Here is a 20902-nt window from a genome sequence, read left to right as displayed (position 1 = left end):
TGTGTCCTGACCAGATATCTTGTAATTATGATTTTGTTGTACCTTAATCTATGGGCCTAATCTTCTTCTTTTTTTTCCCCCTCAGACTGACATGGACATGACATCTGGAGGAGTGGAAAGATGGTTTTAAGATTTATGTAAGTCGGTTTAGAGGCAGCATGACTGATGCACTTGAGATGGGGAGGAGGAGCTTCGCAGTGACCCCCAAATCCAGGGCCAAATCCAACAGGACGTCCCCTCTCTGACGTGCAGCGGGGGTGCCGCATGATGACTTAAAAGCCCCCCACTGAAGATGCTCAGTATCCGCTGAGCATCACCGTCTTGCTGCCGTGGGTCCAAAGTTTTCCAAACTGCCTCTTCTTAAATCGTAGAAAAGGGAAATAACTCTGAAAAAAAGTTTTTTTTTTTCTTCTTTGTGTTTTGGGGGATTTTAACAGACAAATGTGGCTTCTTGGATCACCTTCCCAAATGATGATGACGGAGGAGCGCTTGTCTCCCTCCGCGCGCTCCGTCCCGGTTCCCGGGGACAACCCGGCCACCATCCACAGCATAGAGGCGATACTGGGATTTAAAGAGAACGCCATCTTCCATAAATCAGCCTCCTACCGCGTCACAAATAAAGTCCCAGTCAAGGAAGACGGACGGAATGTAATTGTGGCCCCGATGAAGAAAAGTCCCTCCGCAGAAAGTTTCGACAGTAAGTGGTCTACTTTCCTCCACATTCCAGATACAAGTCAGAACCTGTCGGTCTCCTGACTTTATTGCTGAGATAATAATAAGCAGAGCACTTGTAGCATCTCTCAACCGCCCCCTCTCCTCCCTGTGCGCGCAGGTGGATGTTGCGCCAGCAGCGCGGCCGAAGCGTCGGCGTGTCCCGACTCGCCGGACAGAGACGGTAAACTGTCGGACGACGAGAACCCCAAGAAGAAACACCGTCGGAACAGAACAACCTTCACCACTTTCCAGCTCCATGAACTGGAGAGGGCGTTTGAGAAGTCCCACTACCCGGACGTGTACAGCAGAGAGGAGCTGGCGCTGAAAGTCAACCTGCCGGAGGTCCGAGTGCAGGTATGTGCGCAAAAATCCTCAAATCCAAACAGTTCACTGCTCATTTGGACCAAAAGTTCATGTAGAATCTGTTATACGATTAGGTTTGATTAGTTTTCTCCAGATTCATTTAAATACATATTTGACACAGAAAGTGTCTTTTAACGCGCAAAAGTATTTATTCGGAAATGTAATTAGGGAAAAAATGTTTTATTAATGAAATACATTCTGAGTCGTCCCTTAGGTTGATTTTACCTTACTTTTTTGCTTCCAAAGAGCAAAAATGGTTCTATTATTTATTCTGCCCAAGAGAAGCCTTTTTTATTTGCGTTTTTAATAAATAAAAACTGCCGTTTTCACCATTTTCAATTATTTGAATTCTAGTTTTCAAACTTTTAAACATTATTTTTTATAGAATTATCGAATTACTCTTGAAAATGTTACAAACATGGAGGGATGAGGACTCAGACACCTCCCTCTGCTTTCAGGTGTGGTTCCAAAACCGCCGGGCCAAGTGGCGCCGCCAGGAGAAGCTGGAGGTGAGCTCCATCAAGCTCCAGGACACCTCCTCGGCCCCCTCGCTGCTCTCCTTCGGTCGCGCTTCCAGCAGCTGTTTGGGCTCGGGTCTGCAGCTGGACCCGTGGCTCTCCAGCCCCATCACCACCTCCACCTCGCTGCAGTCCCTCCCGGGTTTCATGGGCGGCTCGCAGGGCCTGTCGGGAACCTACACCCCATCTCCCCCTCCCTCCATGCCCTCTCCTTTGCCGGCCTCCTTCCTCGGATCCACGGTTCTGGGACACAGCTCGCACCTGTCCCAGATGTGCCCCCCGCCCCCGGTGTACCAGTGCTCAACAGACCCCAGGAACTCCAGTATTGCCTCGCTGAGGATGAAGGCCAAGGAACATATTCAGTCAATGGGGAAGACGTGGTGATGACCATTAGATGGACATAAGACCTGGACATAAGACGCTGTCTGCTTTTTTATTTTTATTTTTTAGAAGGGCCGTGTTCCTTTCCATGCTTGCATGCATCTGTAAGAGGTGAGACGTTACAGTTTGTGGAGGTAAAATGTGCTAAATGTCCACTTGCTTAAAAACGGAAAGAAGTTTAAACGATCATCTGGAATTCTGTGACACCGTAAACTTCCTGTAAAATATGAACTTTTGCTGCTCGTCTTTCCCTCCACCTTCTCTGTGCAGTTTGGCATTTGTACGCGTTCACCCTTCATTCTATTAGACTTTTCATACTATTTATTTGCATTTGTAAAGTCGGCCTTTCTCATTCTGATTAACTGTCGCTCATTTACGAGCATTTTCTCAAATAAACGTGACTTTAAAACTCACCAAAATCAGTTCGTCTGCTCAGATTTTAGACAATCTGTCTCCGTTGACATAAACAGTCGTCAGAATATGCGCTCCTTCGAAATTACTCAACTTATTTTAGAAGCTGATATGGACATTAATGTCGGCTATGCATCACATCGGGGAAAACGCCGCATATAGAAATGATGATACATTTCTAGCTGGTATTTAACGTTAAACCCTACAAAACAATAAAGTAAATTCAACTTTCGACGCTGATTTATTGTGTTTATTCAGACATTTGAAGCTCCACCTGTTGTTTGTTGCAGCATCACTATGAGGGTTGAGTCTAATAGAAAAAGGTCGGACTTCCTCTCTCTGTTTTCAGGGAACTGGCTTGTTAACCAACTTCTTTCTTCCTCAATACCTCCTGTAAACTTCATCCCAGTCGTTGGTGGGATTAGACCCATAATGCCGGGGTGAGAGGAGCTTGTTCCTCCATTGTCTGCCAATCAATCAGCCAATCAAAAGGAGAAAACTGCTTTGCTTTTAAAGCAAAACGATGCGCCACCAAAATGTTTATCAATTAGCATTTTTTATTGTCCGCGACCCCGGGAGCTAAAAACGGCGCCCCGCCGCCACTATCTCCATCACCCTGACGTTCTAAATTACACATTGCACAGAAGAATCATGGAAGTTCACTGGGAAGTTTTAGTTCTCTATGGTACAAGAGATGCTGTCATCATTGATAAATGGCGCCGCCGTGTGGCCAAAACCGGGTCCTGAACGCGTCAAACACAATCAGACATCCACAATGCAGTTATAACAACATTGTCTTTATTCAGCATTCTCGGGTTACAGCAAGATAAGATTATTCTGTAAATTTAACTGGTGCATAATATCAATATAATCAGTCTGGGAGATATAATGATGGGGAGTTTACGGTGTTTATATCAGAAAATAATAAATACAATGCAGGCGTGTTTAATTATGATGAATTCGCCTTGCACTCAGACAGAGTCTTCGTCTCGCAGTTTTAATGCCAGAAGAAGCAGATTCGAAACCTGCCGAACAGAAACATACAGATCGATCAGATCTTCAGAAATCACCGCTAAACACGCATTAAGTGGAACAGACTTCGTTAACCGACCTCTCGGAGATATTTGGCCTCTTCTGCCAGGAGGTTTTCTGCAGTCTTTGGCTTCTTATCGCGCTGTGGGTTCTTTGGAAGCATCAAAGCCTCCAGCAGGCCCTGGTACCGGTCCATTTCTGTGACCCTCGCTGTCTCTGAGGATGTGATGTAGTCACTATTTGTCTCCTGTACTACAGGCAAGCTCTTCTTCCCCATCAGATGACCTGGAATGTAAATAATGGCATAAAGGGTGTTAATTATCCTAAAATCCCGAGTGCTGCTGCGTACCAGAAGGAAACTGCCGATTTACTTTCTTAAACTAATTTTATTTTGTAAGTGTTGCTTATTTTTCTGCTAAATTTCAACACGAGATTGAAAAATGTCACTTCATAAGAAAAGACGATATTTAATTTCGATTTACATTATTATACACAAGAATTGGTCACAAACATTTGGATTTACACTGGAGCAAGGTCCCCCCAGCAGACCAAACAGCATGGAGACAGCTTCTCTTACCTACAGCCCAGTGATTCCCGCGGGGATACATTTTGCCAACGACTGCTGCAGAAGTCTCTGAGCAGTCCAGCAGCAGAGGAAGTGCAGCCAGAATGATGAAGAGCGGCCACAGAGGTCTGCAGCTCCGTGAGAAGCAAGCGCACACTCCGCCCATGGTCCTGCAGCTCAGAGTCAGATCTAAACCAGGCGCAGATTTTTTAGCTTTGTCTAACTTTCCTAAACCGAAACCATAGTCCGCGTTACTGCCGGCGAGAGTATGCACACAGGGGCCAGAGTGCGTCTCCAGTGGCAGAACTGTTGAAGTTCTTCGTCGAAATGGTTAATGACGAAAGTTAAACGCGTCTTCTGATCCAGCTGTGCGTCAGCGGGGACTTTAAAGGAGCGCCGTGGAGAAAGTGGCTGATGACAAATGATTATAGGCTGCTGTGTAATTATTATTCACTCGTGTTTGTTGAGTGACTGTGGCCATTTTCACGATGAGTGACGAAACTTGGAGTTGCTTCCGTTTCGGGGACCGACTCGGCGATGGATGGTGAGGAGAGAAAGAAGCCTGGAAATATAACAATAATAAAAAAAACACCCGTCATCAGGACATAACGACCTACCACATAGCATCTGCACCACTGAGCTCTGACAGATTTAAGGCCTGTGTGTTAAAAATAAAGTGCTGATGAGGGCTAAATGGATGTAGGGTTTATTGAACCTAGTAGAGTGACAAGCAGCATTAATGTGATTCTTTACTGACCCTGGTGACCAGTCATTACGCCAGTGACTGGTGTAAATAAACAAATAAATAAGGCAGCTAATGTGTCGTTGGCATATTTCAAAAGGAGAGAACTCACATTTCAAAAATAGAGAAAGAAAGCGTTCTGATTTAATCCCCCACTCACAGCCTGTGAATGACATATGGTTTTGCATTTTGCCTTTATTTTCGGGATGGATGAACACACTGAAGACTAGGATGAGGGATGCTTTATGTTATGGAATACAGATAACTGGACCTCCTGGAACCCCCCATCCCCCCAGATCCAGCTGACCTCCTGACATTTGACTCTCTGGAACTCCAAAATCATTGGAATCTTCAGTGTTCGCGCTGGCAACCACCACGGTGACAAATAACTGCTGTGTGCTGCACCTGCCTTGTTTGTGTAACACAAAGAAACAACACAGCAAACAGCGAGTATCATTCCTCTGAATGGGTAATTACAGGGTTTTTAATTGCATGGAAAGGTCAACTACAGGGGAAAAACACCGGTGATGACATCACTTGGTGAATTTTGCATACTTGACTGATGCCTCTCATAACTGTCCTGACAGACGTACGACTGGAAGCAGAGAACAGCTGAGGAAAGACGTGGGGTCCTCGCAGGTGGCTAACATTTTGTGTTGAAAAGGTTGAGCGCATCCTCGGGCTGCTGTCAGGTCACGACCCGACAAACACGTCCCAGCAACATGGCGGAGAGTATCTGCCTGGAAACATGTCGTACCGCCATCCAGCCGTGACCTTAACAAAGCCGAAGAGTCCTCGGTGATCAGAGGGCAGTATCAGAGAGGACGGTGCCATAGCCGATATTTGTTGGGTTTGCTTTTATCAGAGCCAACAACATCCTGCCTTATGATCACATTCTAAGAAGAAAGTGGAAACGACCAAATTTCAGAGACATTCTGTACCTGAATTCTTCTTTAATAAATATATTTTGCATCACTATTAGGAAAAAGAAAATAGCCAAAGTGAAAAAAAACAAAACTATAAAAGCGTTATCCAATGCTACATACTGAGCCGCTAATGAGCCAGGGCTGATTGCCTTGATTGATCCCTTGCAGTGTCACACAAACACAACCGAACCATTAGGACTGAGATTTGCTGGTGGTGGCACCGCCATTTTCAATATGGGAGCTTGTAATTCTATTATTGAATGAGTTAATATAAAGATTAAAAGTGCAAACAATGAAATGTAATTATTAACCTAATAATGAATGAATGAAAAATAATGAACACGTAGTAAGAGCAATTTGATAAAAATATGAGGTTAGAGTTTGTGTAGATTCCAAAACACTTGCAATATTAATATATTTTTCTCGTCTCTTGAGGAAATTCTTTTTCTACCAACAGATGGCAGTGTTTAGCCATTTAGTTCTAAAACACGTCTGTTAACCATTCTTTTCTGTTATTACTTTATTTTCTTTACAAAACGACATAATAATATTGAAATGTGATGTCAATGCTATTTATTCAGTCTACTAAACAGCAAGCGATCTAAATCTGGCAAAATGTTTGCCTTTTTAATTTGATTTTCTGGAAAAATGTTTGCCTTTTTAATTTGATCTTCCATTTATTCATTCTTTTCAAGTGTCAGACGATGCTTTAAGTGCTCTGACAGTGCTGTCATGACTCATACAGTTTGGTGAGTAGTTAAAGCCATTTAAAAAAGACTTTTCACAGGAAAAGTGCTAATCAAAGGAACACTTTACCATTGTGAGGTCATTGCTGTTCGTCACTGGCTTGAGTAAGTCAGCTGACATGTTTAATCATCTACTTTTTATTCATTCTCCACATTTATTCAGCTTAGGGTTACAGTTGTGCATGTTCTGCACCTCCTTCCAAAGCAATCAATAGGTGAACTATTCAAATCTATATGAAAATGATGCTAGGGAACTGAACATCCTTGGACCTGTTTTAATCACTGTTTTGATTTAATCATAATTACATTGGTGATCCCATCCCCCATGAGAAATTGAAAATCAGTTAATTTAAGGCCTTAGAGAAGCAGATCCATTGTTTATTTCAATGTCTGTGGAAAGCATCTGCCACACATAATGGAGTAGATCCTGGACATACACAAGCACTTTAGCTGTGATTTCATGTCAATATCACATGAAAGAGTGGCCTTAAAAAATGTCAAATAGCACATGACAATAATCCATCACACAAGTCAATCATGGTATCTTGATATGTGTGTGAGTGTGCATGTGTGTGTGTGTGTGTGTGTGTGTGTGTGTGTGTGTGTGTGTGTTTTCATTTTTTCATATTGCATACCAGAAATAGCAGAAAATGGAGCACAACAGCTCCTCTTGGTGCATGCAGCCATCATGAATGTAGACAATGTGACGTCATGTGACTGTGTCTTTTTGGGGTGGGGAGTGCAGCCACCTCAGCCTCTCCTGCACTGAATCTGTCACACTGTAGAGGCAGGAGGCACCGTGTGGGCCTTTCATGATGCACATATGCACAAATCCAGCCGCTCTCCAGTGGAGAAAACGCATGTGTGTTGTCTGATGAATGACTGTGGCACAGGCTGTCACAATGCAGGCTAATTAATGAATGCAGCAACGTCCATGGCTGCCTTTAATAGTTCTGCCAGATGTAACAAGGACTGACAGCAGGCCAAAAAGAGACTGCCTGATTCAGCTCCCTCTGCACTCCCAGGTAGGTTAGCAAATGCTTGGTTTGATTGTGTGGTTGTTTTAGCCATTTCCTCACACTGAAATACGGCTTTGTCAATTTTACAGTCTCATTTTCTATGGATGCATGAATCAGTATTGTGCTCACCTCGAATTTATGACATGTAATTCTAAGCTTAGTTGCCGGTCATTCATCATCTGCATTTATGTCTGTGCTGGGTGTGTCGGCACAAGAGTGTATTTATCAGAAAAGGTTTTTTAAAACATGCATTTATAAGAAACCAAAGTCAGATAATTTACAGAGGGCCTGCATTTACTTGGACACATGGGCCTAAACCAGTTGTGGCACCTGGTAGAGAATCCTGCATTTTCTGCTAAATCCTATGAGAGAAAGGCCTGAAACACAAACAATTATATGTATTCTACTTCTCTTTCTTCCTCTGCGTCTCCCCCACCTCCCTCTGTCTTCGTTTCCCTCCTCTTTCTCTGCACCAGCTGCTGATGCTGCTTCTCCAGAGACAGATAGAGGAGTCCCCCCCCCCCCCCCCCCCCCCCCCCCCCCCCCCCACCCAATCACCCACCCCCGCCTGCACAGACGGAGACAAAAGGCCTGATTTGCCTGCTGAACACTGCCCCCTTTCTCTGTCCAGCCCTTCATGCACGCACGTAGGGGTGGCGGTGGTGGAGGTGGAGGTGGTGGGGGCTCCAGAAGAAGCAAAGGCCTGGACTGGGACTAAAATCTAGGACTGTCCCAGTGAGAAGGAGGGTAGGAGACTGGAGTCCTGCAATGGTTAAGGCTGAGAAAAGGCAGGTGCTGAGGCCTCGACAGGAAGACAGATCTTCCTGAAAATCCCTCAGGGTGGAAAAGAAATCTGTCCAGGGTATGCCACATTTGCACCTACATATGCATGACCATGCACGTATCGTGTCTGTTGGGCAGCATGTGAGCAGGGCTGGCACGTGATTGGGACCCGTGCTGAGAGGTGCATGCGTGATTGTGATACAGCCACGTTAGTTCCTCTGGTTTTTGGGGTTTTCTTTCCTTCCGTTTGTGTATTTTGCCGCACCAGATGTAAGTCAGAGCTAGAATGATCTCTTTGAATTGCTTTGCAAATCCCTGCGTTTTTGTGCTAGCTTGTGCTGTCTCCTTTGGCCTCTTCCTCCTGCTCTGAAATTAGTCTTTTAACCCTGTGAGCTTCTTAAAAACCTTCACTAAATCTACAAACTATGCTTTTGCCTCCGTGGAAAACGTGGCAATGTTCCCTGGAGGTGAGGTCGTCGCCTCTGCCTGTGTGCTTCTGAGGCCAAGCTGCATTTCGGGGCTTTATGTGAGATGACCGGAACCAGTTAAAACCGGTTTGAGGCAGACAGAGGTCTGGCAGGAACAATACAATCTCTGTGCTCCACAGAGTAGCATGGGCTCCTCCATGGCAGCCCTTCACATGCAGCCGCAATGGCGCAGAGCCTGCCGCGGCTGCTGCTGCTGGCTGCCGCTGCTGGCTGGAAGTCGACGCGCGACGCCGCTTATAGCGAGGGGGGCAGGGAGATCTGGGAAGGGACGAGGGCAGGGATACGTGGCTGACTAGTCTGTGAATCTGCAGCCCGCACACAAACGCAGGAGCCTGGTCCATCTGTCTGTATGTGTGTGCACGGCTAGAAATGCAGGGCAAAGCATACGAGGAGCAGCGACACTCAGCAGATGGATGTAACCTGACCCTGTGCTCTGGGCCTTCGACTGGTTGGGAAGAAACGGGACGTTTTTTTCCCAGAAGGGTGGGGTGGATGGCTGTTTTTTGTGGGTTAGTAGTGTTGTGACTGTGTTTGTTGCAGGATGGAAGGAAGGAAATAAAGGAGGCTTGCCTAGAGGCTGCAGAGGGACGCAGGCAAGAGGGTGAGGAGTGACATGCATGTTTCCACCATTGTTGTTTTACATTCAGTTTGCTGACCGTGGCAGTCCGTCACACCGTCTCTCAACATATCACGCATTTCTATTAAACTGCTGCCGCTGTGAACAGGGGTCTGTGTTGTGCATTTTTCACATCCGTCTGTGTTTAACATTCATTTTGTCTCTACGTCAGGCTGTTCTGGCTGTCGTGGCTGTGGCTAGCTGCCTTTTCTGCCAGGCCTCCCTGTCTCAGCCTGTGCTGCAGCTTCACCCAGCTCAGCAGCCATTTTCCTCCTTGTTCTAGCCCGTCTGCCTTTTCTCCTTCATAACATTTCATCTCCGTCAATTTCTCAACCTTGTTTTTTTCTTCACCAGTCTAGTTTCAGATTAAACTGAGATGGCTGAATGGAAGAGGGTAAAAGGTGTTTGCGTGTGGATCAAAAGCAGCAACACCCATAATACATGTAAATCCAATTCAGTCTCATTAATATTATTTAGATTTGTGCATCTGACTGACAATTCTCTTCAAAAATAATAAAAGAGTGACCCTCCATAGCTGAATTGTGTTTCTTTTTTGCCCTCTTTCAAATACATTTCATCTGTCATTAGCTGGAATATCAGCCAGCGTTTATGTCTTTTATTTTTTTATTTTATATTGTTATTTTTCTCCTCATTGTACAGCTGCTATCATATCCGATCAAAGCATAATATGTCATCATATTTGCAATAAAATACATATTCAAACCTAATGCAGGGCATGATCCAGGTTATTTTGTTTTTTTGGAATGGTCTATAATGAACAATGATCATGCACTGCATACGTATGTACTGTATATTATTTGTAAACCACCACGTGACAACAAAGGCAAATCTGTCTTTACAAAATAAGAGCATATGACATATTCAGGACGTGTAGCACTAATGTTGGCTACTGTGTGACGGATTTCTGAGTGAAACAGTAACGCTAACGAATGATGGTGACTGTGGAGAACACGAACCCATTGTTATTAATTCAGTAAGAGAACCCCCCCCCACCCCCCCACCTCCATCCCACCCCACCATGACACCACTGACGCCAACCTGGCCATCCTTACATGACTGGCTGAAACTATGGTTTCTTCTTGTTAACATTAAAAATTGAAATCACACACCTTGAATATGTCAATATAGTTCATTAATAGAATAACCTTTTTACCATGTCACTAATTAGGGAAATAACAGATGATGTTATTATTCCTGATGAGTCATTATTCCTGTTTCTTCTGTGCTATCCAGCTGATTTCCTCACCAGAGCATGAGTAAGACCATGGGAGATATGAAGACCCCAGACTTCGATGACCTGCTGGCGGCCTTTGACATCCCTGACATGGTGGATCCAAAAGCCGCCATCGAGTCTGGCCACGTAGCAAATGCCAGTGAAGAAGAAACCCACAACCTTTTGGGGCAGGACATCGGTGTCAGCGTCATTGTCAAGAATATCCGCAATATTGACACTATAGAGCACGGAGGACTACTGTCCGAGACAGATGGACACTGTCAGAACCATTTCCAGTATCGCTCTGTGGGCAATGAACTTCATAATGGCCGCATGAATGCAGCTCCTGGTCTTCGGGTCAAGAATGGGTGGAAGGTGCCCGGGGACGAAAAACGCCCTTGTATTAAGCAATCGGCCACCTTCAGTCAGTTCAGCCCAATCTCCAGCGCCGAAGAGGATGAGAAGATAAAGGTCGATGACCTCGTAGACAAGCGGAAGGATCAATCATTTGGTAGGTCGACAGCTAAGAAACGGGACCAGAAACCCAAAGCTGAAAGTTGGGTCAGTGACGACAAGCAAAAACGAGTTAATGGAGATCAAACTCATGATCGAAATACGAGCAGCAAGGGCTCTCTGGGAGGATTAAAGACTAACAGCCGCCCCCGAACAGCATCACCAAAGAAGGAACTAAAGAAAACTGCGGTCCAGTCTCAAAGTCTTGACTGTAGAGATACAGGGGAGGAATTGGGCTCTGTCAATGTATCCAACTTGTCTCAAGTCAAAGCAAAACCGTCAGCCAAACTTTCCTCTTCTACAGCAGCCACAGCAGCACTCAGCACGCAAAAGCCTAGTGCTGCAGACCTGGGGATTTTGGATTATACAGCAACCCAGAAAGACTCTTTCCAGCCCAGTGAAATTCTAAGGGCTTTAGAGAAACCACAGGAGCCAGAATTAGCCAAGAGGCTGCTAAAAGAACCAGGCAGCCCTTCCAGCATCACCAGTGATGGCAGCAACAAAGGCTCTCCCGCCTCGAGCTCAGACACCAGCCTGATCATCCCAAAAGTCAGAATCAAAACAATCAAGACTTCCTCTGGGCAGATAAAGCGGACTGTCACCAGCATCGTTCCAGAGTTTGAGCAAGAACGTCTAAAAAAAAGTGACAATACCTTCTCAGTCATGGGAGACACTGGCAGCATTTTTTCTTCACCCACAAAGCACCCTCTACCCCCCACAGTGGTGGCCACCACCACAGCAGCTCCCATTGAAATAACCAAGCAGATGACTATTAAACCTGTTGCTACAGCTTTCCTCCCAGTCTCGGCAGTCAAGACGGCCGGTTCCCAAATCATCAACCTGAAGCTGGCCAACAACACCACCGTCAAAGCTCAAGTCATCTCTGCAGCGTCTGTGCAGAGCGCCAGCAGCGCCATCATAAAAGCCGCTAATGCCATCCAGCAGCAGACTGTCGTGGTGCCGGCTTCCAGCCTGGCTAATGCCAAACTCGTGCCAAAGACGGTTCATCTTAGCAACCTCAATCTTCTCCCACAGAGCGTGTCGTCCGCCATGTGTGACCTTCACCAGGTGCTGTCCTCCTCCAAACCACCATCAAGCTTGCCGTCACAGCGGAAGCAGAGGGCGGTCCTCGCTGGCCTGGACTCAAAGAAAGTCTCGAGGGTTCAAGTGTTTGCCAGCTCCCAAAGCTCCGTCGTCGACGCCTTCAATAAAGTTCTGAGCAGCGTGAACCCCGTCCCTGTGTACGTCCCAAACCTGTCTCCGCCTACGTTAGCGTGTATTGCTCTGCCCTCGCATGGCTACAAGTGCCTTGAGTGCGGGGACTCCTTTGCTCTCGAGAAGAGCTTGATGCAGCATTATGAACGCCGCAGCGTGCACATCGAAGTCACTTGCAACCACTGTGCTAAAAGTCTAGTGTTCTACAACAAATGCAGTCTCTTGTCTCATGCCAGAGGGCACAAGGACAAAGGGGTTGTCATGCAGTGCTCACATCTAATTTTAAAGCCCATCCCTACAGATCAGATGATAACGTCTTCGGGCCCAGCCATTGGTACCCCTTCGATCTCCCAAACACAAGCACCTTCAAGTCATAATCCAGGGAATATTAACAGTCGTGGGTCCCAAACTGCTGTGATCTCATCTCCATGCTCTGCCCCTCGTGTTGCGGCCATGCCGCTGGAGGATGATGCTTCGAAGCTCTGCAGGAACACGCTAAAATGCTTAGAGTGTAATGAAACGTTCCAGGATGATGCCTCATTGGCGATGCATTATCAACAAGCAGCAGAGTCCACTGAGCAGGTGGGTTTAGTTGTTGGCAGATTATTTTTTTTACGTTGATTCTAAGGAGATAAGTTAAAGCAGTGCATACAACACACACACACACACACACACACACACACACACACACACATATATATATTTATATATTGTACAACCTTTTCTTTGTCTTAGAAAACATGCACCATCTGCCAGATGCTTCTACCAAGTGAGTGCAGTTTCCTGTCACACCAGCGAATCCACCAGCACAAGTCCCCTTACGTCTGTCCAGAGTGTGGCGCCAGCTGCCGCTCGGTCCACTTCCAGGCCCACGTCACCAAGAACTGCCTGCATTACTCCCGAAGGGTTGGCTACCGGTCAGTGTGCCGCTCTGCCACTAGGGGGCGCCCGTCTGAAATACACCGTGAATAAAAAGTACAATGGAAAACTGTTTCTATGCCTGGTGAGAAAGAAGGTAAATTCAAACTTCTCCTTGCAGCTGTGTCCACTGCAGTGTGATCTTCACTGATGTCGCAGCGGTAAAGTCCCACGTCCAGAGCACTCACTGCGAGGTTTTCTTTAAATGTTCCCTCTGCCCCATGGCCTTCAAATCCGCACCAGGAACACAGTCTCACGCAGCCACACAACATCCAGGAACCAAGCCAGGAGAGCCCAAGTAGGTTTCAATTAGAATATCTCATGCAGTAACAGGATAATAGAAGAACTATGTATAAAGCCCACATCACTTACATAAGCCACTAACACACACACACACACACACACACACACATCCGCACTCATTCACACACCCCAGCAGGCCTTAATACCCACGTCCAATTCATTTCTTTTACACAAACCCACTTGGATTTGCAGGTTTTAGACACGGCACCTTATCTTGTTTTCATTTGAGTTTCCACATGACAACCTTTGACTCAAACTATCAGTTATCAGTGTTGTCACATGAGCTCGGAGCAGGTGTTCAGCTGGTCTGCATTCACAGCTACGGAACAGTATGAAACGTGATGCAGTTGTCATCGTGCATCTTTGTCTTCACCACTAACGGGGCTGTTTTTGCTGTCTCACAGGATGATCTACAAGTGTTCCATGTGCGACACCGTGTTCACGCTGCAGTCGCTGCTCTGCACGCACTTCGACCAGCATGTCGTCAATCACAAAGTCGCAGTGTTCAAATGCCCCGACTGTTCAATGCACTTTGGGCAGAAGGAGCTCATGCTGGACCACATTAAGGTGCGCAGGACTCATTTTAAACCTCTTTACATGAGTCGTATCCTGGCTGTTAACTTTTAATTATCTGCAATCAAGCCCCATTCAAAGACCCCCCCCCCCTCCTTGCAATAACAAATCTCTCATTTCTGACCCTGATGATGTGTTCCTGGTGTTATGTGGGCTGGAAAAATGTTTTCTCCTTGACAACCATCAAGCAAAAGTGAAAATGTTCCTGTTAATTTCTAAACCTTTCTTGTGCAATTAAATCCAGCTTCTTCAAATGTAACCCAGCTGTTTGGACTCTTTCCAGGCCATCCACGGAACAATCAAGACCATCGAGGGTCCTCCAAATCTGGGCATCCACCTCCCGCTCAGCACCAAGCTCAGCAATTCAAACTGCACCAATGGCAACAGCTCTAATAACAAAGATGGAGGCACTAACGGTGGCCATGGCAACAGAGAGAAGAAGACGTCCTCTTCCCCGATGAAGAAAATTACCTCAGAGCACAACAATCCTTCAGATTCCGGGTACAAATGTGCAGAATGTAACAACCTCTTCACCTCCAGGGAGATTTTTATGGCCCACATGAAGCACGAACACGGAAAAGTGAGTGACCTCCCGCTTTATGACACCTCCATCAAGATGGGGCAACACTTGACTCTGATTACTTGATCACTACCTGTGTTCATTGACCCATTACTTCTCTTGCATTGCAGATTCTAAAGAAACACCCGTGCCGCCAGTGTGACAAGTCGTTCAGCTCCTCCCACAGTCTTTCTCGACACAATCGGCTCAAACACAAAGGCCCGAGGAAGCTCTACAGCTGCCCGTGAGTACACGCGTTCACACATTTAGAACACATTTAAAAAAGGAAGAGTTGAGTTTTACATTCCATTGCAGCAACCTACCACCAGGGGTAAGAGCATTCATTCTGATTTTGTCAGTTGATTTGCACATTCTGGTATAAGAACCACGACACAAAGACAATGATATCCCTGGAAATTGGTGCTTTTAATCATACTGCGCGGAGCTAATCACACCATTTAGCATTTTGTCTAATTGTGCTAATGTGTTTTGACAGCCACTGTCCTAGTCAACCTTTCACGAAGAGAGTGCTGCTGGATCAGCACATTCAACTGACGCACGGAGACAAAGACCAAGAGGGGAAGAACGTCAAATGTGATCACACAGAGGCCTCGCCTGACAAGAAAATGGTACTTTGGCAAGCTTTTGAATTTGAAGAATTCTTCTAATGGGCTTCCTCTGACTCCTGGACAATTATTTCTCTCTGCAGACTCTCGGTACCAAAAGGAAGACTGACGAAGATGATGGAGCAGGACTGAACTCCAGAACCTCAGAATCGCAGCCGCTAAAGAGGCTCAAAGTGAACATCCCCAAAGTGCACAAGTGTGCTGTCTGCAGCTTCACCACCGAGGACCTCGCCGCTTTCCACGGACACATTCCCCAGCACAAGTGCGACGGCTCGTCCCACCAGTGCCAGCAGTGCGGCCTGTGCTACACCTCCCACCGCTCGCTCGCCCGCCACCTCTTCATCGTCCATCGGCTGAAGGAGCCGCAGGGCCTCACCAGGTGCAACGGCAGAGGCGCGCACGACGACGAGAGTCAGCAGGAGAATCAGCTGGACGTGACGGACGAGAATGACGGCGGGACGCCTGGCACCCGGTGCAAAGTGTGTGGGAAGGTGTTTGAGACGGAGGGAAGCCTGAACACCCACATGAGGACACACGGGATGGCCTTCATAAAGTCAAAGAGACTGAGCCTGACAGAGAAGTGAGGGGAATATAAAGCGGTTTCAAATGTATATAGTCGGTTGAATTGTTACATTTTTTATTTGGCTGTGCCACCGGATGTATAGAATGTAAAACAAGAAAAATTTTAAGGCTTTCCATTTGTGTCTTCTCTCTAAATGTGCAACAGTAATTTGCATCCAGTCAGCTGCTGAATGTCAAAATATTCATAGTAACACTTCCCAGGTTTATATAAAGCCTCGAATTACGAGGCTAATGAATAGTCCAGTATATTCGTCTTTGTATTATTTATGGGGTGGTGATAGCTCACTCAAATAAAACCTTTGGCTCTTCTAACATGGTCTAAAAGGAATAATCAGTCAAAACCTGGGACAATCAAAGATATCATTAATCTGTCGTCAGCTCTCTATTGACATAAAGGGAAAGTGGATTCACACCAAAAATGAACCTGATCTGCAAGCCAGTTCTACGGATTATTGATTAATATTTGTGATGACAGTTAAAACTAATTTCCTTTAAATGTGAAATCATAATGAATGTTTATTAAAACATCTGAAGAATGAACTCTAATGAATGTAATCGTGGTGCGATTCGTGCGTCACACGAAGGACAAAGAAAAGAAAAAGTTGTAGTTTTCTAAGCCCTTTTTCTACTCCAACAAAAAGACTCCAGCGGCCTCAAACTGCATGTGAGATCAAGGCTGTGAAATGTAAAAGTAGAATGTGTTTTGTTGCTGTCGCTGCTGCTTTTAGACATTCTCGACATGCTTGAATCTGTTCTTTCTATTAATAAAGGATGAAACCTGCCTCGGCGACAAACAAAACTCCGGATTTCCTCAAGAGAAATGGAGCAGAAGTGCCTTTGTTTAGTCTCAAGCATCAAAGGCTGAGGTCTAAACGTCTTATAAATGTCCTTTTACTAACAATTTCATGTTGTGTGATTTTAGTTATGCAAAGATTAATCTGTTCATCTGGCTTGATAAATTAATAGATAAACATATAATTTCAAAAAACCCTAAATTAAACATTACCTCGCAAATATTAAGCAGAATCATGCATAATTTTAAATATCAGTATTGTGTGATGCAAATATGCATTGGAGTTTTAGGACCGGCGCGACCTCTAGTGGCCAATAGTTATGCGACGCTATCAGGCGACATGGCCTCCCGTTCATGTATAACGCACACAGACTTGTCTTTGGTTGAAAGCTTCATATAAAAGTAAAAACAGAAATGCTTCAAACTTATGCAGGCATTCATTTACATCAGAGACTGGTTGGATTCTAATGTCGCTCCTCTCTACACTTGGCCAGTGTCTAAAATCATGAACTGTGAATTTGCGTTTGTAGCCTAATATGCTGTTGCCATGGTGTCACAGAAAAGCCCAGGTGGGGACAGTTGACATTTTCCAGAGCTGTTGTTCTTGTTAATCCCACCGTGCCAGATTAATTCCATGCCACTGCTTTCGGTGACGTTATGTGTGATTTAAAACACCTTCCACTCCGAAAAGATGCAGTCATTCTACAAAATGGTCCTGGATTGGGTGGCAGTCCTTCTGCTTGCGTGGGGCTGCGCTGCGCAGGACAGCTCAGAGTCCCTGTCTGAAAGATGCACGAATGACACCCGCACTTTTCTGAGGGAACTAAACCAGGAAAGACCAGCGGAATATGCTGTTCTCAGTAAGTAAGGTTGGATTTTCTCACCAACATTAAATTCTACCTGAAAAATGGTGTGTGTGTGTGTGTGTGTGTGTGTGTGTGTGTGTGTGTGTGTGTGTGTGTGTGTGTGTGTGTGTGTGCATGTGTGTGTGTGTGTCCCTCCGTGTTAGTGTATGATGCCTTTGGTAAGATGGGCAGCAATGTTAAAGGGGGTAATGAGGACCAGCCTGGCTCCGTGCAGCAGTGCCGCTCCGCGCACGCGCCCACCTTCTCTGCTCACTACTGCAAGGTGTCACTAAAGCAGGTAAAAGCAGCACACAAACCGCCACCTAATGTGACCCAGCAGGTCCTCATTGTTCCCTGCCCCTCCCCAGGGACCGGTGGAGTACTTTGAGGGCATCTGCGTTCCCGACTCTTGTTCCGAGGACGAGGTGGAGACGCTGGTGCTGCACGGTGAGTGACAGCAAAAGACACGTCGGGCGGTTTGGTTGTCTCACACACTTTTCTTTCAGCCAAGCTTCAGATGGGTGGGATGTCCCTGATTCCTCCTCTACCGTCCATCCTGGTCAACGAGACCACTCAGGAGCTGGTCTCCATTCGCTGCCTGTCCAGCACCATTGTCCCCCAGGCGTCCGATATCGTCTGCCTGTCAGTAAAGCCACTCGTTTGCTCTGTGTGTGAGCACGCTGTTGTTTATGAAGGCGGGACATTAAAATATATTTCATCCTCCAGGTTTGTGTGTTGTGTAATGGTGGCCATTCCTCTTGCAGCTACCTTGTTCGCAGCGATAATCAAATGGAGGCGAAACAAAGAGGTGAGTCCATCAGCCAAGTCTTCCTGTTTACACTCCGAGCTCAACCTTTATGGGACCATGAAGTCCGGAGGCTCCTCCGGCACTGAACCGGCTCCTTCCGCGATGGAGGAAAACAGTAATAGTTAAGTGTTGTTTGCTGCATCACACTGAAAAAGGTCAATCACACATTGAGACATTGTTTCGTCCTCCTTTCTCAGACGCCGCCCGTCCTGGTTACGCTCCTCCGAGCTGGCTGTCCCGATGGCTCCAGGCCTTCTCTCTACAATCAACCAGCCAGGGCGTCTTGAGCACCTCTTCAACCATCCAAGGCCAAAGCTACTCCTCCCTCAACGGCATCCGTGTTCTGAGTCTGTTCTGGATTATGAGTGGGCACTCCACTGAGCTCATACTGGCCGGCCTGGGTACGCCACAGGACTCCCAGAGTAGCTACTGGTTTAGTTCTTGTCCCGTCTGGTGATTTCTGTTCATTCCAGATAACACTCAAACTTGGATAAACGCCGTCGTGAGCAGCCCCCTGTACGTGCTCTCCTTGGGCGGGCCCTTTTTTCTGGCCGTGGATACTTTTTTATTACTGGGGTGAGAAAACGCTCATTTTAAGGCTTCAGTGGTCATGTGTCATCCTGTTTAAAGCGTTATGATTACTAGAGGCGGTATGTTTCAGCGCCAGGCTGTGTCGTTGCAGGGGTCTGCTCAGTGCACGGTCTCTGTTGGGCGCCATCGACAGGGATGAAGACAGACTGAGTCCCCGTTTGGTGGCTGTCTACCTCTTAAACAGGATTAAAAGGTTCTGTTTGTTCGGTGTTTGCATATTTATTGGAAGATCTCTCTAAAATCTTCTCTCTTCTGCAGGATTCAACCCCTTCATGTGTTTATCACGCTTCTGACCACCGGCATCGTCTCACTGGTCCAGTGGGGACCCTACTGGTTCCCTTTTGTTGATATTATAATGGACTGTAAGAGTTACTGGTGGGCTAACGTGGTGTTAGTTAGCAATATCATTCCTGTTCAGCAAATAGTAGGTTGACACAAGGACTAGGACCTTCACACTGCACTTTATATCTAAATAGATTTAAACTTCTTGACATTTTCTTTTCCATGTGGCCTTCAGTGCGTTCCCTGGACATGGTACCTTTCTCTGGACTTCCAGTGTTACCTCACTACTCCTCTGTTGGTTTACTTTTACAGATTGTATGTCCTCAAAACAGATTGTGGAAACCATTGAGATCCTGGAGAAACACACTTTTAAATCGCCACCTTTTGTGTGTTAGAAATAAAGGTGTGTTCACGGTGGTTGCTGGCGGCCTCCTGCTGAGCACCACCATTGCCAGTGCAGCTGTGACGGCGCTCATGCAGCTTCCGGTCTTTCAGCCATCAACTACGTAAGGATACATTCTTACGTTTTCTTCGTACTCTTCTTGGCAGCCAGTTAGCTGGTGGGAGGTGTTTTAGCTGCTATTAGCCATCAGAGACATTTAAAATGTCTGAAGTGACTCTAAATTTCTGTTAAACGGCCTCAGAAAAGCTGTGACATTTACTGAATAACGGTGGTGATGTTTCCTCTGGTTCTCAGGGAAAATGAACATTACCTCCTGTCTTACTATTTAAAACCCCACACAAGATATGGACCATTTTTAATTGGGATTTTGACTGGGATGTACTTGAAAAGAAGGAAAGGTCCTCTGGTAAAGCAGAAGGTGGGAACCCGCCCATTCCCTTCCGCACAGCTTATCATTCGTATTGAAATACCTCTAAGCTGCTGTTGCGCTCCTCATCCCAGTGGCAGGCAGCACTTGGATGGCTCCTATGTTTCTCGCTCATGGCTGCGTTAGTTCAGCTAGCGTACGTTCTCAAGGAGACGCCGCCGTATCCATCCACGGCGCATGCGCTCTACCAGGGGCTCCACAGATGTGTCTGGGTTCTCGCTGTGACCTGGATCATACTGGCCTGTGAGGATGGTTATGGAGGTAAAATGTGCATCTTGGCTTAAACAGATAGCAGATAACCTCTTTATAAGGATCCATTAGCATTTATTTACTGGTTTTTGCAGGTTTCATCCAGAGCCTCATGACTTTGAGTATCTGGGTTCCTCTGTCCAACATTAGCTTCGCCTGCTATCTCATACACCCCCTCTTCATCCTCATCTACCTCGGCTGGCAAGAGACTCCCATCCACTACACAGACCTGAACTTTGTAAGTAGTCCAGCCATCCCAGTTCACCCAGGCCTCTTCTTTCAGACCTACACCATTCCTCCTTTTCCACAGATGTACTTGTTCTTTGGCCACTTGGTGCTCTCACTGGGCGTGAGCTTTGCCCTTCATCTGCTGATTGAGAGACCCTTCCTCCTACTGAAGTTGAGGAGCACGCAGAGATAAATCAATCTTATTGCCTGTGTATTCCGACCAGTTCCCCAAAAATAAATACGTTTTTCTCTTTTGTATGAGTTTATTTAGCAACAATGTGTGTGTGCGTGTGTGTGTGTGTGTGTGTGTGTGTGTGTGTGTGTGTGTGTGTGTGTGTGTGTGTGTGTGTGTGTTTGGGGGGGGGTTCTCCTGTGAACCATCCTCCGCCTGGCCCTCTGCAAAGGGGCGAGGGGGTGGAGTGGGTGGGGGTGGAAAGGGCAGGCTGATT

General features: G+C 46.3%; 4 protein-coding genes across 6 annotated transcripts; 3 read left to right on the top strand and 1 right to left on the bottom strand.

The window, feature by feature from the left end:
* Positions 1-210: 210 nt before the first annotated feature.
* rx3 (retinal homeobox gene 3) lies at positions 211-2387 on the top strand. Its single transcript, XM_029837663.1, has 3 exons — positions 211-697; positions 833-1068; positions 1536-2387. The coding sequence occupies exons 1-3, from the start codon at positions 442-444 to the stop codon at positions 1977-1979; spliced, it is 936 nt and encodes a 311-aa protein (XP_029693523.1). The 5' UTR covers positions 211-441; the 3' UTR covers positions 1980-2387.
* Positions 2388-3170: 783 nt separating this feature from the next.
* grp (gastrin-releasing peptide) lies at positions 3171-13003 on the bottom strand. The gene is made up of 4 exons (XM_011604579.2): positions 12986-13003; positions 3997-4546; positions 3499-3704; positions 3171-3412 (listed from the first exon to the last, which is right to left on the bottom strand). The coding sequence occupies exons 2-4, from the start codon at positions 4148-4150 to the stop codon at positions 3359-3361; spliced, it is 414 nt and encodes a 137-aa protein (XP_011602881.1). The 5' UTR covers positions 4151-4546; positions 12986-13003; the 3' UTR covers positions 3171-3358.
* znf532 (zinc finger protein 532) lies at positions 8075-16624 on the top strand. Its single transcript, XM_003965211.3, has 10 exons — positions 8075-8279; positions 9229-9289; positions 10559-12848; positions 13002-13183; positions 13306-13482; positions 13892-14054; positions 14344-14640; positions 14751-14863; positions 15116-15248; positions 15329-16624. Exons 3-10 carry the CDS (start codon positions 10578-10580, stop codon positions 15827-15829), a joined length of 3837 nt encoding a protein of 1278 aa, XP_003965260.3. The 5' UTR covers positions 8075-8279; positions 9229-9289; positions 10559-10577; the 3' UTR covers positions 15830-16624.
* Positions 16625-17252: 628 nt separating this feature from the next.
* On the top strand, positions 17253-20707 carry oacyl (O-acyltransferase like). 3 transcript variants are annotated; one of them, XM_029837626.1, is made up of 15 exons: positions 17253-17480; positions 17630-17763; positions 17834-17912; positions 17972-18107; positions 18192-18394; positions 18471-18674; positions 18747-18849; positions 18956-19057; positions 19123-19288; positions 19382-19461; positions 19542-19652; positions 19844-19967; positions 20051-20237; positions 20321-20463; positions 20536-20707. In XM_029837626.1, the coding sequence occupies exons 1-15, from the start codon at positions 17312-17314 to the stop codon at positions 20644-20646; spliced, it is 2052 nt and encodes a 683-aa protein (XP_029693486.1). In that variant the 5' UTR covers positions 17253-17311; the 3' UTR covers positions 20647-20707. The 3 variants fall into 3 exon arrangements, with proteins under 3 accessions (XP_029693486.1, XP_029693487.1, XP_029693485.1); XM_029837627.1 differs by having other exon boundaries at positions 18230-18273; positions 20321-20707; XM_029837625.1 differs by having other exon boundaries at positions 20321-20707.
* Positions 20708-20902: the final 195 nt, after the last annotated feature.

Source organism: Takifugu rubripes, chromosome 6 (genome assembly GCF_901000725.2).
Source record: "Takifugu rubripes chromosome 6, fTakRub1.2, whole genome shotgun sequence".
Lineage (NCBI taxonomy): Eukaryota > Metazoa > Chordata > Actinopteri > Tetraodontiformes > Tetraodontidae > Takifugu > Takifugu rubripes.
Note: the sequence above shows the minus strand (reverse complement) of the source record. Positions and strands in the feature narration are given on the sequence as shown.